The sequence below is a fragment of the Cnephaeus nilssonii genome (genome assembly GCF_951640355.1).
Source record: "Cnephaeus nilssonii genome assembly, chromosome: 2".
Classification (NCBI taxonomy): domain Eukaryota; kingdom Metazoa; phylum Chordata; class Mammalia; order Chiroptera; family Vespertilionidae; genus Cnephaeus; species Cnephaeus nilssonii.
This window is the reverse complement of record NC_137073.1, coordinates 80,009,823-80,029,610: the sequence shown is the minus strand read 5'-3', so window position 1 is coordinate 80,029,610 and position 19,788 is coordinate 80,009,823. Positions and strand designations below refer to the sequence as shown.

Sequence of the window (19,788 nt, the reverse complement as noted above, 5' to 3'; positions counted from 1 at the left end):
GGCCCTGCTGCTCATTTTAATTTACGTCCAATATTCCAATTATTCTAATATTGCAATCATCTTTTAGGTCTGCGGCACACCTGAATACATTGCCCCAGAAGTGATTCTGAGGCAGGGCTATGGGAAGCCTGTGGACTGGTGGGCCATGGGCATTATCCTCTATGAATTTCTGGTTGGATGCGTGCCATTCTTTGGGGACACTCCAGAAGAGCTATTTGGACAAGTCATCAGTGGTAAATATCATCAGGAGTTATCTTTAAGCCCCTGTTGGGAAGCAGCTATTTAATGTAATTTTATGAAGTATCGCTGAATTGACTACTAAAATGTTAACCTTTGTCAAACAATTTAGCCAACAGATTAAAAGAACTCACTCATCATCGCACATAACTGGCTTTCACAATATCGAGAGAGCAATTTGGGTTGAAAATTGATCTGAGGAAGTTTTGTTAACATGGAATTTGGAAATATACTGGCAATGTAACTGATGTTTATGGTGTGCTTTTTCTGCAAAAGAAATTGGTGTGGGACTTGCAAATGAGTTCATTGCTGTCCGGTCTTCCTTTCCATAATAGCAAAGTTGCACCCGGGAAGAGAAGGTTAATGTGGGTAACACTTACATAAATGGGAAAAATGGCTAAAGGCACAATGAAGAAATTAACAAAAATGTAATAAGTCCTAAAACAAATGTCTACCAAATAATAAATAATGAGAATGGGAAGGAGGCAAATTTAATCCACAGATTGTTAATGATTTCATTGGTAGTTATTATGGCGTAATGTTATTTCTGCAACAGCTGTTCATCTTTCATTTAAAATTCAATAACCTTTAGATCTTAACCTGCAAGCTGACCCTAACTATTATTATGTGGCTCCTGGCAAAACTAAATTATAATTAAATAGGCTCTATTACTACCCTACCTGCTGTGTTTATAAATTTCCCCTAAGCATAGCCCAAAAAGGCCTCTTTCCTCAAAGTTTGTCAGTCATTACTGATATCCCCATCACCTACCTCTGGTCCATTCTGGACTGCCTTTATGGGATCCAACCATGGGAACGGGAGGAAATTAATTTTGGAGCCCTTTAACCACAGCATTATTTTCTGTCATTGACTTTGCAAGTCAGGCATATTTGTAAACTTTAACAAAGTAGATTTGTGAGTTGCCTGCAGTGAATAACCCTTTTATACAATATCTGAGCTGTTTATGGATTTATAACTAGGCTGTTTTCTGACATTCCAAGGCCTGAATGGCAAGAGGAATCAACTGTTTAATTAACACAAGCAGCAAATGCTGGCTTTGCTCTCCATGCCTTACGGCTCAGATGCATATTCATGTTTTATTTTCCAAATCAGATTTAAACTGCGGCAGAGGAAGCTAGAGGCAGGCACACACAGAAATAACTCATGTTTTTATTGCATTTCCATACACACAAGCATGCATACCTATCTTTAGGCAAACGCCTTTAGAATGTAGAACATAGTCTAATATTTATGACAGATTTTAAATACTTCCATTACTATGATTACTTTGAACTTGTTTTTCTTCTTTGGCATTAGCATTTGGACCTTTCCTTTGTCTCTGGAAATAGTTATACTTACGAAATTACTTTTTGCTTCTTGGAGCTGCAGAACTCTATGGCTGAGAATAGTAGGAGAGAAAGCCTTCCTCAGATGATCCCTGAATGGGTGACTACCTGAAATGCAGGTGTTTAGAGTTGCCGCTCTATGACATCCTTTTCATAACTAGAAAGAGCAATTTGTTGTGAGCCATTTTCACCAAAGAAATGTGAATCAAAAAGGCGAAGGAAAGATACCGCTTTTTTTTAATGTTTTTATTAATTTTAGAGAGAGGAAGGGAGCAGGGGAGAGAGAGAGAGAGAAACATCAATTGGTTGCCTCCTGTATGTACCCCTTCCAGGGATTGAACCCACAACCTGGGTATGTGCCCTGACTGGGAATCGAACCAGTGACCTTTCCGTGCATGGGACGTTGCTCAACCAAGATACCGCTTATTGAGTAGTGTCTCCCTGCCTTGCTGAAAGCTGTGCTCTTCATGTCTTGTGAAACATGCTTCTAAAACTTGCCTGAGCCTAGGACTCAACCGGAGAGCCTGTTCACATGCTCTCTCTGATTCGGTGGGTCTGGGGTGGGGCTTGAAAGCCTGCCTTTCTAACAGTCTCTCAGGGGATGTCCATGTGTTGGGACATGGACCACCATTTGAGCAATCAAGTTGTAAAGGACTTCTCTTCCTTCTAGATGAGATCAACTGGCCCGAGAAGGATGAGGCGCCACCGCCAGACGCCCAAGATCTGATCACCTTGCTGCTCAGGCAGAACCCCCTGGAGAGACTGGGAACAGGTTAGAGCACATGTGCTTTAATTGTGCTAATACGCAAGAAATAATGTCTGTGTGGAACACTCAGAGGTTTGTGCTTGTCTCTCTCTCTCTTTTTTTTTTTTGCATAGGAAACATCTGTTAGTTGATGTAGAACATGACCACAACACATTATAACAATAGTATTTTGGAATTTTTTTTCTGACTCAGAGCAGTACATACACTGGGAGCATGGGGTGGTGGTGTTTGTTTGTCTTTGTTGTTGTTGTTGTTGTTGCAAAGCAGAAATTAATCTTACTTTGTTTCAAGGAATAAAATTTCTCTGGAAGAAAAACCTCAAAGTCCATGTCACCCTTCGGGCCTGAAAAGCATGGGTCTTAAATAATTCAAAACAGAGGATTAGAGATGTCCAGCTTTTTTGTTTGGAGTTTTTTTTTTAAAAAAAATCTGTATTCCCAGAAGGATTGGACCCAGCGTGTTATTATCTACAGGCTTTGAACTGATCACTGGAAAGGAGTGCGTGGGGTTGGACCACGCGGTGCCATCGTGGTGATCAGTGCCAAGGCCAAAGAAAGAGGACAGAAAACTGTGGACTTTCAGGGTTAAGGCGATAATAGATTTGTTAGTTGCTGATTATTTTTCCTGACAGTTGTGCTACCAGTTTTTTTATTTCTGCTTCCTCTTTTCCTTTTCTTCCTTATATTCTGAATAGACAGACTTAGAGATCCCAAGATAGAGTCCCAGCCCACCTCACTATGCAGATTTTTATAGATGAGACTAAATATTGAATATAAACACATACAACACACACGCAGTAGACAGTAGCCACCATTTCCAGCAGTAAAAATTGGCTTGATGGGTTGTTTACTGAGCTGTTTCATTCTACTGCATTTTAATAGGAATATCAGAAAACATGGAAGAAATGAGTCTCTCCCTCCTTTTTTTCAGGACAAAAACCATTTGCAACAGCTCCAAATATTTATCTCACATTGTTCCCCACATTTGCCCATAGCTTCTCTAGTTGGAGAGGTCTGTTCTTGCTGAAGTAAGTAATGCTACACTGCCAGAGTTTATGATGATTCATTAAAACCCATGAGCCAAATCTTTATTTTGTAAATAAAGATTTATTGAAACACAGCGATGCCATTCATTCACATTGTTTGTGGCTGCCTTCATGCTGTCGTGGCAAAGTTGAGTAGTCATGACAGACTGGATGGCCCATAAAGCCTAAAATATTTCCTATTTGGCTCTTTACAGAAAAATCTTACAGACTCTGAGTTAGAAAATCAGAATTTAAAATCAGGGCTCAATTGGGAAAACCGTTTTTGAGTTGAGTCTCTCACTGGAGTCCCATGTGCTCCTTTGCTTTTTATCTTAAAAAAAATGTTTTTATTGATTCTTAGAGAGAGAGGAAGGGAGAGGGATAGAAAGATAGAATCATCAATCGGGTGCCTCCTGCACGCCCCCTACTGAGGATTGAGCCTACAACCCTAGCATGAGCCCTGATTGGAAATTGAACATGACCTCCTGGTTCAAGGGTTGACGCTCACCCACTGAGCACATCGGCCGGGCCCCTTTGCCTTTTTCCTTTTAATTTTATTTTATTGTTTAAAGTATTACAAATAGTAGTACATATGTCTCCGTTTTTCCCCCATTGATCTTTCCCCGGCCTCCCCAACCCCCCGGCACATGCCCTCCCCCCCTCCCCAGTGTCTTGTGTCCATTGGTTATGCTTACATGCATGCATACAAGTCCTTCGGTTGATCTCTTTCCACCACCCCCCAACACTCCCCAGCCTTCCCGCTGTAATTTGACAGTCTTTTCGATGCTTCTCTGCCTCTGTATCTATCTTTTTGTTCATCAGGTTATAATGTTCTTTATTATCCATAAATGAGTGAGATCATGTGGTATTTTTCTTTCACTGCCTGGCTTATTTCACTTTGCCTTTTTCAGTGGATGAGTGTGCCTTAAACTAGGAAAGGTAGCATCAGTGAAGGTAAGGGCACAAAGGCTGGAGACAGATTGAGTTTAAATCTCAGCTGTGGTCCTGGTCAGGTAGTCAGTTGGTTAGAGCATCATCCCGATATGCCAAGGTTTCGGGTTCAGTTCCCAGTCAGGGTGCATACAGTAATCAACCAATAAGTGCATAAACAAGGGGAACAACAAATCAATGTTTCTCTCTTTCTAAAAAGTAAAAATAAAAAACAAAACAAAAAAAACAATCAATAAATAATTACAAATCTCAGCTGTGTGACCATGGGCCATTTGTTTCCCCTTCCGTGCCTCATGTCCTCACCTATAAAATGAAGCATGTAGTAGCACCTCCCAGGATTATTGCGAGACTAATAATAGAACCATGAGGACGTTGCCACTGCTGGCATGTCGTTTTCATTTTCTGCGTGTGTCATCTCATGCTTTCCCCTTTGGACACATGGGATAAAGAAATGGTGGCCCCTCTCCCCCACCTTTGAGCTGATTGAACTCTGTGAACAAAGTCCTTTTCCTTTCTTCTCTCTCTCTCTGGTTTTCCTCTTCTCTGAAGTGACTAGCAAACTTGTTATTTCCCTGTGTGATCCGTAGGCAGATGTGCTTTATGGTTCAAAAGATAAGAGTAGCTGTCAAAGAACTGGTGTCGGCCCCGTGTGGGGCAGGGTTTTGAGGAGTGATTTTTACTCGCTGGAGAAGCAACAATGCACATACCTATCCATACGTCTCAAGCAAGTGTCCCAGAGAACTGTTGTCCTAGGTCTGACTAAAATTATATTAGAATCAGCCCACCCTTTCTGAAGAGTCCCCTTCAGTGTTCATGTCAGTTTGGAGTTTTCCCCACTTAATAGTTTGCCCATTTCCCTCTAAGCATACTTGGGTTCTTGATTGCCCTTGATTTAGCGAGTCAGGGCTATGGTGATGGTCAGCACATCCATGTTTGTATATCATATGCTGCAAGTTCTCTCTCTGCACATTTTCTCCTTGACTGCTACTTTCGGTCTATTCAGTTTGACAATTTGGGAAACAAATCTCCTAGCACAAGCTCAAAGGAGACATTTGAAAGCCCCTGCCCAAGCTCTCAGCATGGTCAAGAAGTGCTTCCAGTAGGGCTCTGAGGGAGAGGCTGAGAATCCCTCGGGCCTGCCATGCTGCTTCCAGTGACAGCATTTTGGAGTTAATGCATATTTAGCGGGAAAAATAATACACCGTGAAAATGTGCAAATGCACATTTGCCCGAGAGACTAGAGAGGCTGAGAAAAGGAGTGTGAGGAACATAATGGATGTTTAAGAAACTTGCATGAAAGAAGAGAAACACCCAAGGGAGAACATTAGTGCCAAGGCATAACTTGTAATTTGGGAACTTGAACTGAACTGGACTTTTGAACTTGTAGAGTGTTGAGTGTTGAGTGGCAGCCTGGCTCATTGGATGTTAGAGCTGCTCAGATGTGACTGACTTCTACCCATGTACCATGGACTCCCACCATGTACTGGAGGTCTGGAGTGGTTTCTTCATTGCCCCAAATCTCAGTTTTCTAATCTATAAAAGGGGCATGTTATACACCTCACGGGGTTTTGTAAGGACTAAATGCAAATGTGTTGGCGAAGGTATCTACTAGATTAACCTAGTACATAATAGGAGCTCAAGAAGTGATCAGTTTCACTTCTCTACCCGGTGAATTCTTAGGAGAGCGTCATTTGCACAAGTCCCGTGTCTGTTGATTTGCATTTGGCTCATAATGCCAGCACCCTTATTGTGCCAACAGTTTAGCCTAGGGATAATTGCCCCTCCCCCCCCCCACTGTGTCCTTTTCATTGTTTTGTTCCCCATCTCTACAAACGTTTATGAGAAACAAGACCCAGGGATAAGCAACCTTCTCTCAGCGGGGCACAAAGGCCAGAGGGTGAGAAGTGTGAGCTGGGTCAGCAGTGGCTGACTCATCGGGGAAGACCCGTTTGTCATATACTCTCACCAGCTTGTGCTCCAAAGGGTGGCAGGCAGGGGAGTGAAAAGCAGACACTCTGGACGTGGTTCAGAAGTGCCCTTTGAGCCCTTGGCTCAGGGAACTGTGCTGTTCTGGGTAAATCAGAGCTGCCATTGGGTGTGGCCATATGAGCAGCAGCTGAATGATGGTCATTGTAGTGTGATGTGTGGTGACCACGAAGTAGGGCTTGCCTCTGTGGACCACACAATGAGGAGGTTGTCCTTGACACAATGAGGAAGTTGGGTAGATAAATATTTAAGCCCTTTAACTTCTCCAAGATGAGAGCACTAAAAGAAAAGGTCGCTGGCAGCTGCGTTCCGGACATTGATTGGATGAGAGCCGGGGTGCATGGAGGACTGGAGTTGGACTCTGTAAAGGCGCCGTGACAGCAGCCCCAGGAAGAGGCTCTTCGGCTCCGTTCCCCAGGATTGGCAATTGTGAATCCATCTGCAAAGCAAGACAAGAAAGAGGGCAGGGCAGGATCTGAACTAAAACACACCTCCCCCTTATATATGACCTATGGCTTATGGCACAGAAGGTGGACGTGGGTGTTTTTAGTCAGACCTCATCCAGCCCTCTAACGCTTACTCTCAGGGGATCGTGGTCCAGGATGCTTGTCGCTTATTCTTAGTTTCCATACCCACAAATGGAGTTGATAGTGCCTACTGTGGGGGTTACTTTCAGTGACGGGTTAAAGGAAGCGCAGTGCCTCTGGTCTCCAGTGCAGTACTTGTCAGCCCTCCGGTGATGCTGCCAGTACTTAGCTGTTGTCATCCGCATCCGACTTCAGTGTTGTGCTGTGAGCACGGGGAAGGCCTGCATGCGACCTGGATAAAGACTCTAATCAAATGCTTTGTAAAGAAGAACCCATTTCCCCTTCTGGGGGGTGATTCCCCCCTCTGCTCTTTTCTCTCTACTCCATTGTTTTCAGAAAACTAGTTTCCCTGGCTGGGTTTAGAGGTCTGACCTGCACTGTGGACTAGAGGGGACTGCTGGGGACAGAGCCCCATTCGAACCATGCAGACAGCTCCCCCACTCCAAGACCCACACCCATTATTCATCCACCTTGCGTTTCTCATTCTGTTCCTCCTGTGGCCCCCTGAGGACAGGAGGAGAAGCGTGGGTGACAAGTGCATCAGCGAAGCATTTACATCACACCCAGAGGGGCATCTCCTGCCAGGGAGGCTGACTACACCCTGGTATCGGTCTTGGGAGAATCTCTGTCTCCCGGATGGTTTTTCAGGGTCCATGCTGCCTTATGTCCCTTACTAACAGTGTGTGTGTTTGTGGCAGGGCAGCGGCCTCATTCTCATACTGTGACTTTATAGTATGTGCACCTTCTCTTTACATGGGCATAGCGTGATATTTTGATGGGATCTGTCCTTCAAAATCACTCTTTGAAATCATGAACTGAATTAAAAACATTATTTCACTGAATCGTACTATCATGCTGAGTTGGCAAAAAGAAGCCTAAAACTTAGGCATGGTGATTGATTTTCATTCACTGCACTATAAACCTATCAAATGGGTTTCCTGTTTCTTAGTTAAGAATCTGTAATCCACAGAATCTAATTCCTACCTATGTTAATGAGCAATCCAATAAAATTGAATGGTAACCATTATATACTATTTAGGGAAAAATTCATCTTTATTAACCCAACCTCCAGGGGAAATATTGCTGTGAACACATTTTGTGCCTTGTTAGAATTTCTGTGGGTTTGTAATGAGCAAGTGTGCTTGGGGCCAACGTGCGTCCATTTCCCCGGGTTCAGCTTAATGTGATTTTAAGTGGCCACATCATTAACCTTTGAAAAATGGAAGAAGCCCTGGAAAAGTTAACAATGAAGAACCATGCCAGGGCAGCTGCTTTTAGCAACATCAAATCTGCTGATAAAGTATGGGGGGAATTTGGAGGTGTTTTGGTTGAAGAATGAGAAAGTAAGATTTCCATGACATTTTTCATTCTCTGTTGGTTTTGGGGCGCGGTGGCCGGGGGGGGGGGGGTGTTGTTCTTAAAAACACTCGTTTCCCTTTACTTGGATGAGAGTTTAACCCTTTCGCTTCTGTCCTTCCCCACGTCCCCCCACCCCAGGTGGCGCATATGAGGTCAAACAGCATCGCTTCTTCCGATCCTTAGACTGGAACAGTTTGCTAAGACAGAAGGCGGAATTTATTCCCCAGCTGGAATCCGAAGATGACACGAGTTATTTTGACAGTACGTGCATTACCTGACATAAAACATTGCAGGAAATTATCTCTACTTGTCATAGGACCTTCCAGTCTAGAACCCATGAGTTCTTAAACATAACGTTGCTTTGGGACAGAAACGAATCATTAAAATACCGAAATTGAAAGCTGAAATCCTGAGTAATGGGAACTGTTCCCAAACGTTTCTTGCAGCTCGGTCAGAGAAGTATCACCACATGGAGACGGAGGAAGAAGACGACACGAATGATGAAGACTTCAACGTGGAAATAAGGCAGTTTTCCTCGTGTTCGCATAGGTTCTCAAAAGTAAGTGAAATATGGCACAAATACGCAGGCTCTCTCTGAGGGACGCTGCCACTGGCCAGATGTGTGGTACCCCTAAACAGTTGGACACAGTTGTCAAAGCCACCCACAGTATTTTGGAGCTTGGGGTCTCCTGTACTTAAAATTCCTTTTTGTTTAGCAAAAGTGACCCCACCATCTTGATAATACAGAGTCCATACCCCTCAGGAGTATATTTCTTAGGTTCGTTCTCCACAAATTTATACCTTTTTTCTTGGAGGCACAGACTTGCCACTCATAGTCATCAGTGGAGTGCAGTGGAGCTATGTGTATGCTGACTTCGCCTTGTGTGCCCTGGTGTGGCTCGGCGCCAGGCTGTGGAGGCACTCACCCGTTTATTTCATGTTGTAATGAAGCACGTTGGGCTCAGTGTATGCAGAGCCTTCTCCTTTGCGTTGTGTGGATTAAAACTCAAAGGAGAAGCCTTAGTCCTTGACATAAGCTAAGACCCTTGGGGGTGGTTGATTGTGGAATAAGAAAGCCTGGTAACCAGTAATAGAAAATGTAAGTTATATTAAAGTGGCAGTTAAAAGTGAAGCTAGAATTTTGGAAATGATCGAAGATGATAAAATTGGTGTTTGAGGAAGATGCTGCCTTTTTTTCTGATAGCGGTAAGATTAAAACAAGCAGTCAAAACAAAGAAACCTGGCATTTCCGAGACAGGGCAGCGGGGCCCTGGGAAGATGGACAAGGACCTAGAAGGCACCTGCCTCCCTTTGCTGTTTCCGGGAGCTATGCCTTTGCCATGGCATTGGCACTTTGCATGAATGCTATTGAGCTCCTCTGTAGCCTTTAGTGACTTTAGTGTTCTGTACCTTTTCCTAAGTGACTACCAAGACTGCACCGGCAAAGGGGCCGGCACAGCCCTCCCTATTTATAGGAAGCACGTGGAGAGGCGGGGATTTCCCTGGAGGGTATGGTGGCAGGTGTGCCCAGAGCCAGGACCCGAGCGTTGACGTCACTGAGTGCTGACTTTTCCCAGCACCTGTCCTCTGCCCATCAAAGCCAGCCCCTCCGCTCTGCTTCCTTCCCGCTGTCTCCTGTTCTTAGCCAATCTCCTCCTGAGCCCAGTAAATGTAGATGGTGTAAGAGCCCTTCCCAGGAGAGTGGCAAAGGCTGAGCAGGGCCGTAGGCAGTGCCTCCTGGGCTGGGCTCTCAGCGTCTTCAGTTATCTTCCATCTTCCCTGTGGGTCAGCAGAGGTCTCCAGTTTGCCTCAGCTCTGATCCCCTTCAGAAATCCCAGTACCAACATGGGAAGCTGCCTGACTGTGCGTGTAATTTATAAGCCAAACAAATATCTCTGACTCACAACCAAATATGGACTGAATCCCCTCCCCCACAACTCTACCCCACACGCATCTGAAACAAGTCATTTATCCTTCTCTTCGCACTCAATTCCAATTCATTTTTCTTCTTCCCACCCCTAACTGGTGACCATTAAATCTTTTTCTCTGGTTCTCTTTTTCCAATTGACTTCCTGGTTAAAAAGTAATCTAAGGTGTGCATCGATCCCCAGGCCTAGAAACCCCAATGCATCTATGGATTGTGTTTGCAGCTCCAAAGTTCATTCCGGATATGGTGAGAGATTGATGCACTCATAGCTCCCCACTCCAAAAGAGAAAAAAAAAGTTACACGTTGACCATTCATCTCAGGACCGAGTAAACAGCATTGGAAAGTACCTCCCGGATACAGTCCCAGTTCATGCTTTAGTCATGTTCTCAGGGTTTGCTCCTGAGATTTGGGTATTTTTTCTGACAAACTCTTTCAAGAAGATATTAATAAGCACTGACTCTTTGCCCCCCAGGTTTTCAGCAGCATAGATCGAATAACTCAGAATGCAGGGGAAGAGAAGGAAGACCCTGGGGACAAAACCAAAAGCACCACTTTGCCATCCACGGAAACGTTAAGCTGGAGCTCGGAATATTCTGAAATGTATGTGAAATGCCCGTTAAGAAATACAAGCAGCAGCTACTAGAGCTGTGGTTCTTACACCTGAGTGTGCATCAGAGTCACCGGGAGGCCTGTGAAACACAGGATGCTGGGCCCCTCCTCAGTGTCTGATCCCCTAGACCCTGGGGGGGAGGGGGGAGGATAGGGGGACCTGAGAGGGTGAATCTCTGGCCCATTCCCAGGTGATGTCGATGCTGCAGGCCTGGAGGCCACACTTTGAGAACCACTGCACTAGACATGTCTTCATTAGACTTATCTAACTTCCATACGTACCTGGTTTCTTACAAATTCACCTTGAACAGTGTCCGGGTATGTACGTATTCATGACTCTGTTTTTGTTTTCAATTAAGGCAACAGTTATCCACATCCAACTCTTCAGATACGGAAAGCAACAGGCATAAGCTCAGTTCTGGCCTGCTTCCCAAACTGGCCGTTTCAGCCGAGGCAGAGCCCGATGAGGCTGCTCCCTGCCCCGGCGACCTCCACGAGGAGCCAGAGAAGCCAGCCCTTCCTCCTGCCGAATGTGCTCAGGAGGAGCCTGAGGTCACCACCCCAGCCAGCACCATCAGCAGCTCCACCCTGTCAGGTAAGCCCTGGGGTGGGGCCTGCCACCCAGACATCACCCCCTCATCCTGGGGCTGGCCTAGCCAGGTGGGGGTGATGGTGTGTCATGCTATTAGACTCCAGCTTCTTGGGCTTGGGGGATGAGCTCTAAGAACTAAGCTGTGTCAGACCCTCCTGAGTGCGTGGCCATGCAGCAAACCATTCTTGCTTCAGCTTCACCTGAGAGCCCGTTTCAGCTTCCACAGCTGGGTCCGTGGGATCCTGTGGTGATGCTCAGGACATACCAGGGGAGCATGTCCTCTGGTGTTGATGCAAAGGCACGTCTTGGGGAGCTGCATCTAACTCACAGGAGTAAGGGACAATATCAGATAGTCAAATGGTCATAGTTGCCCTAAAAGATGCCATAATCACCTGTAAGGCAGTAGAGCAGAAGCCAGTTTTCCCCCTTGTGTTGAAATAGGTGGTTGAGATGGCAGTGGTTTTTGTGAAGCAGCCAAACCCAGTACTTAGCTCTCTGCACTAGACTCTGAGCCAGCGCAGCAGGGCGCCTGCAGCTGGGAGATGCAGGATGGCTTTCCTGCGCCCGGGACCCAGAGGGCAGGGGAGTCGGAAATACCAACCAGATTGGCGCTTTCTGTGCAGAGGAGACAGCCCCACTGCAGACAGAAGTTGCCTTCCCCGCCTGGTGACTGGAGTAAGGAACTCCTGAGGCAACTTGGACTGTTCGGGAGGCAGCCCAGAGGCGTGGCCTTGTCTAGGGAAGCACTTGATCACGTAGCCTTTGTGTGAAGTGAGCTCCCTGGCAACAGGAATGGCGTCTTCCTGCGTGTTTTTGATGTTTACTGTAGCATAGATACTTGCTGGCCCTCAAAAACGGAGGCGTCTTCATCAGATAATCAAACGTTCACGTCCCTCAGAGCAAGCCCTGAAGGTGGATTTAAAATATTATTTGGTTTATAAAAATTTTATGCATGGCATATCCTTCTACAGAGCAGTGTGCATTTATTCTTTTTAAAAAAACATGGATGTGGCTTAGGGTTGCTGTCATAAATGTTTTCACTCAGCCATATTCAGTAGGTTATGTTGCTAACCATAAATGATTCCAAGATTTTTCATGAACATTTTTTTAAACTAACTAAATATTCATAGTGTAATTTTTAAAAAATCATTTTAAGGAAACAAATTTCTTTGGGTGGGTTTATTTGAGCCTCATTGAAAAGTTTGGTTCTAGGAAGGAGACTTGACTTGGGGTGAAAAACACACAATACAATGTACAGATGATGTATTATAGAATTGTACACCTGATTCCTATATTGTTTTATTAACCAATGTCACGCCAATAAATTCAATAAGTAATTAAGAAAAAAAAGTTTGGTTCTATAGAGGAGCTTTATATCTACTTATAGTTTATCATGGGGGGAAATAATGTGGCGTTTTTCTTTCCCCTAGTCACCTTAGTTCTGTTTCCATTAGGACAGTGGTCGGCAAACTCATTAGTTAACAGAGCCAAATATCAACAGTACAACGATTGAAATTTATTTTGAGAGCCAAATTTTTTAAACTTAAACTTCTTCTAACGCCACTTCTTCAAAATAGACTCGCCCAGGCCGTGGTATTTTGTGGAAGAGCCACACCCAAGGGGCAAAGAGCCGCATGTGGCTGGCGAACCGCAGTTTGCCAACCACGGCATTAGAATAATTCCACTTTGTCCAAATCCTATAAAGCCAAGATAATAGCAGTGTATTTATAGTGTAGAAACAACATAGTAATCTAGGATCCCTGACCATTTTTAGTTCATCTTGGTAATCAACTCAGTATTTTATATTTCTAGTTACTAAGGTCTGTATTTATTTCTAAGTTTATTTTCTTACTCTGAATAGAGTATATTTACCTCCATTTAAAATGTTTTCTTAATATGGTGAATTGCTGATGATCTCTTAGTCTCTTCAGCCTACTCACTATCAGAAAGGTAGGAGGTAAAGGGAGGGGAATGGTGTCTCAGCATTTGATAGATGACTTTCATAATTAAAAAAAAAATCTGCCTAGGTCCTGCCATGCATTTTGATTAATAGATTCAAACCACCTTTCTCTCTGGCTCCCCCAGACACTCACTAAAAATAATCAAAGACCTTGGGGGCTGCACAGAATAGAGAGATGAGCTGATTTGCTCATAGCCAAGGGTAATTAGGGAATCTGAAAGCCGTGACTGCAGGAAAATTAAATTTGTTGATTTTCATATTGCTCCACCATCAAGAAGAAAGAACCCTTGACATTTCTAGAACATTAAGGTGACATTATCCGCCGTTGGCAGAGTGGAAGCACGTGTGCGGTGCAGTGCTGTGAAATGCGATGGCGAGGCGAGAGGAGAGACGGTCAAGGGGACACTGTTCACACTCTGGCCTTTAGGGAAGGACAGCTCACACCGGTTTCTCTTTTTTGATGACTACATTGTATTTGAATCAGAAAAAAAGTAAAAGTCCTGAAGTAGTGCTCCATGGCATCCAACAAAGTATTCATCGTAAAGTGATGCAGCTTTTCGTTTTATACTCATCCGTGATCTTATCCAAACCAAATTAGAAAGGAGGGAGAGTGTGTACCTTATCCCGAAGTAAGCTTGAGGTTGTGGAGATGAGATTTTTGATTTGTGAAGCAGTTTTTATCAAGTCCTTCAGCAAATAGATTTCTTTATTTAGAATGAATGGAACTGATACACTGTTAAGCAAGATTGAGTTTGGCATAAAGAAAGACTGTGGTATTTGCCTTAAGATTGTCTTCCTTTGTCGGTCAGATGGGTGTCGCATGGAAGTCCATGCATGTTTTACTGTGCCCACGCACAGTAGGTGGCCACGGACAGTGCTGTGCCCTAGCCCACTCTCCCAAACCCCAGGCTTGCCTTAGCTTGCACCCCCTTCTGGAGTCTGTGCCACCTCCCGTAACCTAGGGCTGGACTTCAACTGTGCATTCGAGTGGCGTGTAGGTAGCATTGTGTCAGAAATGTTAGTTAAGTCTAATTAAGTGCAGCACTTTTCAAGGCAAAGGATGTCCTATGGTCAGCACTTGAAAATGTGCTGGCTGGTCTTTCAAAAGATCATTTATAGTGGTATTAAATTCTCTGTATGGATTAGATATCTTAAGGTGATGATAGTTTGGATGATTTATTAAGGCACAGGCTCATAATTTAGCATTTAGAAGTAAAAATGCAATAAGCATTTATTTTTCTGGAAAAAAAACAACAATAAGATATAGCATCCATGATTTTAAAAAGAAAAAAAAAACACGCAAAAAACACTGGTAGCCTGTGAAAGAAGGAGTAGTAGAGACCAGGGTGGCCACTGAACTTCCCTCTGGGGGCCTCAGCCGCTCACTCTGAGCAAGAACATTTTTACTTCCGGACTGCGCAGTCACCTGACCGACATCAGTGATGGTCCATCTCTGCTCCCTCCCATGAGGTTATAATCTCTGATCATCCTCTGCTGAAGGCAGTTCTCTTTTTTATTTTAACTAAAAATACCTCCTCCAGTTAACATGAAAGGTTAATAAAGTTAAAAAGAAGGCCTGGCTGGCTTAGAGGGGAAGGGGGCCTCTTCCCACGGGTCTAGTAACTTGAGGGCAGATCAGCATGCAGCCCACTGTCTAGAGCAGGGGTCCTCAAACTTTTTAAACAGGGGGCCAGTTCACTGTCCCTCAGACCGTTGGAGGGCCAGACTATAGTTTAAAAAAAAACTATGAACAAATTCCTATGCACACTGCACATATCTTATTTTGAAGTAAAAAAACAAAATGGCAAAAACACCCGCATGTGGCCTGCGGGCCGTAGTTTGAGGACGCCTGGTCTAGAGTAAAAGCCAGGAAGGTGTAGTGAGCCGCTGAGTAACGTAGCCAGTAATATCCTCTGCCTTGTCCTATGAAATGTACAAGGAGCTTAGAGTGAAAGGGGTGAGGAGTCAAAGGAGGCACTTTAGGTTCTTTTTGTAAGTTACACACCTAAGCCTAGTGTGAGGTGTGTACTAGGAAGATGGTGGGAGATGACATGGGCTTGCGTCTGCATGACGTGATTAAATGATGTCCAGGTATCAAAAACCATCATGACCAGCATTCCTAGTGAGGATCATTGCCATCAGAGGACAGTATGCAGTAGGCGGTCGTGGTGTGCATAAAGGTGATGCTTGCTTCGTAGCGTAGTGGAGGGGGGCAGAGTCGTCTCTACGAGGGTTGTGAAATATAGATTCTAGAAAGTAATTATTCTACTCAAACGGAGCCATTGATGTGAGCAGGCATATTCAAGTGGAATGAAACCCCTTTCGTCTTTCCTCTCCACGTCACCTTTCTCAAACCAGTTGTGTTTTTGATGTTTGCTGACACCGTCCGGATCAAGAGCCACGTGGGAGTATGTTTCGCAACATTCGTCCTTCCTTCTCTCTCTCTTCCCCTTTCCCCTCCTCTCCTACCCCAGATTTTTCTTGAACGTGTTTATCCCTTCTTCTTTGTGCAGTTGGCAGTTTTTCAGAGCACTTGGATCAGATAAATGGACGAAGCGAGTGTGTGGACAATACAGATAATCCCTCCAAGCCACCCAGTGAACCCGCTTCCCACATGGCTCGGCAGCGCTTAGAAAGCACAGAGAAAAAGAAAATCGCGGGGAAAGTCACCAAGTCCCTTTCCGCCAGTGCTCTGTCCCTCATGATCCCAGGAGGTAGCGCGGCGTCTGCTTGCATGAACTTGTGTGGTTTGTGCATGTGCCCCCCCCCCCGCCCCCCGCCAGTGTGGAATGCTGACTGAGGTACAGGACTGCTTAGAGCAATAAGCAAGGGGGCCCAGCCCAGCTCGCTAGAGCTCCTCCCTGCAGGCCCCCAAGCTCCCAGAGAGCATGGGGGCCTCACGTCTTCTCCCTTCTTCCTGCATCAGGAGATGAGGCAGCCTTCCTTCCCAGCAAAGCCTTATTTCTTTTATTTGTTTTCTTTCCTTTTCTCCCCCTTCCAGTTTAAGGGATAAATTCCCCTCCTGAATAAGTTTTCTTCCCTACACTATGCATCATTTATATACTTAAGTCTAGTTTTTCTCATCTAATTAATGAGGAAATAGAGAAAACATACCTTTTTATTTCTGGGATGCAAAGAGTCACAGACAGCACTGAGATTATAAGTTTCCCCAGCCTTGTCTGTTGAGCTATGCTTCCTCCTACTGGTAGTCAAATCACTTTCTGCCCTATATTAGAAAACGGGGGTTAATTATGGTTTCATTGAATTGCAGTGTTTTCCCACAACTTGGTTTTGCCTCTAGTAGTCACTAAGTCGGTAGTAATTCCACTGGCAGAGATGCGATATGCGCCCTGGTGGTGGTTGTGGCTTAGCATTCAAGTGACAGCGCAGTACAGTGGAAGAGGCAATTGGACTCTATGGCAGATGGCTTGCACGTGGAAGAATCCAGACCATGTATAAAAGAGATGGTTTACATTTTTGAAATTTGTGCAGAAAGAAACCAGATATAAACAAATGCTCATTTGAGGGTAGCGCTCACCTTACCATATTCTGTTTGCTGGGAGGCATCCATTTAGCACCCTATAGCACACCCCTACCCCTTTAGCTTACGTGACTGCTCGTGCCCAAAGGCAGTGGCCCCAGTGCAGCTGCTGCCGGGAAGGTAAGTGTGGTGTGGCCCAGTCACTTCTGGAAGCTGATGAGAAAGCCCGCATCTGGGTAAAGTAGGGCAAACTATTCAACTTGGGGGGGTAAGGGAAACCATCATGAGGTAAAGGATCCAAGGCAAGCATGTCAAGCTCGTGGCTGGCGGGCCTTTTAAAAGAGGTGTGCGGCCCGCCTGCCGCAAGTTTGACATGCTTGTTCCAAGGCCTGGCTTTCCATCCATTTGGATCTGCATATCCACCCTGTCCTCTTCTCGCTTGCATGTTTTGAATTCCCCGGCCCACCAGTGTATGTCTCTTGAATAGACGGAAGGTAGCCAGCAAAAGCACACCAAGCGGCCACAGGAGGTCAGAGAGTGAAGCGGCATGGACAGTGGCACCTTTAGCTCATTGCTCTGCTTTGGACAGACATCAGAATGGGAAGGAGTGAGGGTACGGATGCTCTCAGCTTCCTGTGGCCACACGGCGACTCGCCACCCTGCTGCGTCTTCCACAGTGTGGCATCCTGTAGCCTCGCTCCCGCTGAGCTCACATTTAAACCGCAGCATCTTTTGTAGATTATTCTTTTTCTCAAACACACGCACAGTTTCCCATGACCAGTGGAAATCTGTTTAGATTCACACGGCTGGAACAATGATATGAACTATACATTAAAGGGTGTTTGCTTATAAAACAAGGAAAACAGAGCAGAACTGGTGTTTTGGAATGTGAACCGAGTTCCTTTCAAATTTCTCTGTTTCGCCTGCATTGTCCTCTCAGAAACCTTGTTAGAAATGCAGGTGATACAGGAAGCGAATCACTTGTAACCATAGTAATAAGGAGTGATTCTTTTATTTAAAAAGTTACCATTTCAGTGCTTTCTTGATTCAATGTTTTAGTCAGTACTAGTTCAATAATATGATGTTAAAAAAAAAAAAAAACAGCTGGGAAATTACAACTTCCTTTCCTGCCTGTGGGTGTTTGAAAAGGACCATGTGAAAGTTGGTTAGGGCGAGAGTTGGAGCCTGAGAATCTTTTACTCTAGTCCACACAGTCCACTCTGTGGGCGTGGACTTCAAATTTGTGCATCTATGAGTTGTTTCTTTAAGTAAAATAAAATGCATTAAATAGCACCACAGCTAGATAGTAGCTGAGTTGTGTGTGTGTGTGTTAATTAGCATAGAGAACTAAGAAATTATACCTTTAGTTTGTTAAATGAAAGCTAGTTAAAATACAGACACTTTCGAAGTGTCCTTGGCAAACCTCTGTTTTGAAATCCATACTGCTTACCAATAGAAATATTTTTATATTATTTCTCCTTTATTTTTCTGTTAGAATGAATGCATTTGTTTTGCAACCACGCTCCCAATCCCAGCAGGGCTGACGAGGTGAGGGCTGGCTGCATGCATGCGTGTGTGACCAGCATCGGTGTTGATGACTGGCTTCTTCGTTGCAGATATGTTTGCTGTTTCTCCACTGGGGAGTCCAATGTCTCCCCACTCCCTGTCCTCGGACCCTTCTTCTTCACGGGACTCCTCTCCCAGCCGGGATTCGTCGGCAGCCTCTGCCAGTCCACACCAGCCCGTGGTCATCCACAGTTCAGGGAAGAACTATGGGTTCACCATCCGTGCCATCCGGGTGTACGTGGGAGACAGTGACGTCTACACAGTGCACCACATCGTTTGGGTAAGGCCAGCAGTCTCTCATCCTTGTTGCTTTTTATTCCCAGCCAAACTGGGGAATGGGTGAATTGGCTGAGACAGACATAACAGCAAATATACACTGAGTGGCCAGATTAGTATGATCTCTGAACGCATAATAATCTGGCCACTCAGTGTATATCCTATATAATAAAAGGCTAATATACAAATTGTCCCCTTGACCAGGAGTTCGACCAGCAGGCAGGCCGGCCAGCTGCCCATGTCCCCTCCCCCTGGCCAGGCTGGCCGGACCCCACCCATGCATGAATTCATGCACCAGGCCTCTAATGTATATGTATACATACACACACATACACACTGAGTGGCCAGATTATTATGCATTCAGAGATCATAATAATCTGGCCACTCAATGTATGATCTGTTACACTGGTATTTGGGACCTGTTCTATTTTCCTTTAGTGCTCTTTCCCTTTATCTATATGACACAATTGAATTTAGCCAGAACAGTCCTTTCTCATAGTTCTGTCCAGTTTTTACATTTGATTGTCTCCTCTTTGTACCAAGCTGGTAGAAAGGGTCAAAGACAATCCTATTCCCATCCTTCTTTATTCTTTTGTTCTTGTTTTTCCTGTGTGTGTTTGTTTTTTCTTGACCACCTTTTTAAAAAAAGACAAAAACTACCTTTGTAACATCCTGAATTTTTTTTAAGAAAACGTAGAAATTACTCTGTTTTAGGATGATAACAGTAGAAGCAATATCTGTGCCTTTTTTATTCCTCTTAGGAGCTTAGGATCATTTGGTACTTAACTCGGAATAGTCTGGCACTAGAAGCTGTAGGCTTAGGGTTGTCATTTGTTTGCTTACAAATATACCCTCTCCTCTTGGACTTCAGAATGTAGAAGAAGGAAGCCCAGCCTGCCAGGCGGGCCTGAAGGCCGGGGACCTGATCACACACATCAATGGAGAGCCGGTGCATGGACTCGTTCACACGGAAGTGATAGAGCTCTTGCTGAAGGTACTGTCTTTATGTCACAACCACACAGACGAGGCAGAGCCAGAAGGATCTGGTACCAAGAATTACATACCTGAGTCCTAGGGTCCTTCTTCAGCACAACCTACACATGCAGGCTCATTACTGAGG

At 44.8% G+C, this 19,788-nt stretch overlaps 1 protein-coding gene across 19 annotated transcripts in view; it reads left to right on the top strand.

Moving 5' to 3' along the window:
* Positions 1–19,788, top strand: part of MAST4 (microtubule associated serine/threonine kinase family member 4) — a 522,072-nt gene that overhangs the window by 486,967 nt on the left and 15,317 nt on the right. For 15 of the 19 annotated variants that reach the window (XM_079794438.1, XM_079794436.1, XM_079794437.1 and 12 more), the window contains 8 exons: positions 68–233; positions 2,254–2,355; positions 8,395–8,517; positions 8,703–8,815; positions 10,657–10,784; positions 11,153–11,388; positions 18,443–18,672; positions 19,540–19,662. In XM_079794438.1, coding sequence (XP_079650564.1) covers positions 68–233; positions 2,254–2,355; positions 8,395–8,517; positions 8,703–8,815; positions 10,657–10,784; positions 11,153–11,388; positions 18,443–18,672; positions 19,540–19,662 — 1,221 coding nt within the window. Of the gene's footprint in view, positions 1–67; positions 234–2,253; positions 2,356–8,394; positions 8,518–8,702; positions 8,816–10,656; positions 10,785–11,152; positions 11,389–15,858; positions 16,060–18,442; positions 18,673–19,539; positions 19,663–19,788 lie in introns of all 19 variants that reach the window. The other 4 variants (XM_079794432.1, XM_079794433.1, XM_079794434.1 and 1 more) reach the window with 1 other exon arrangement.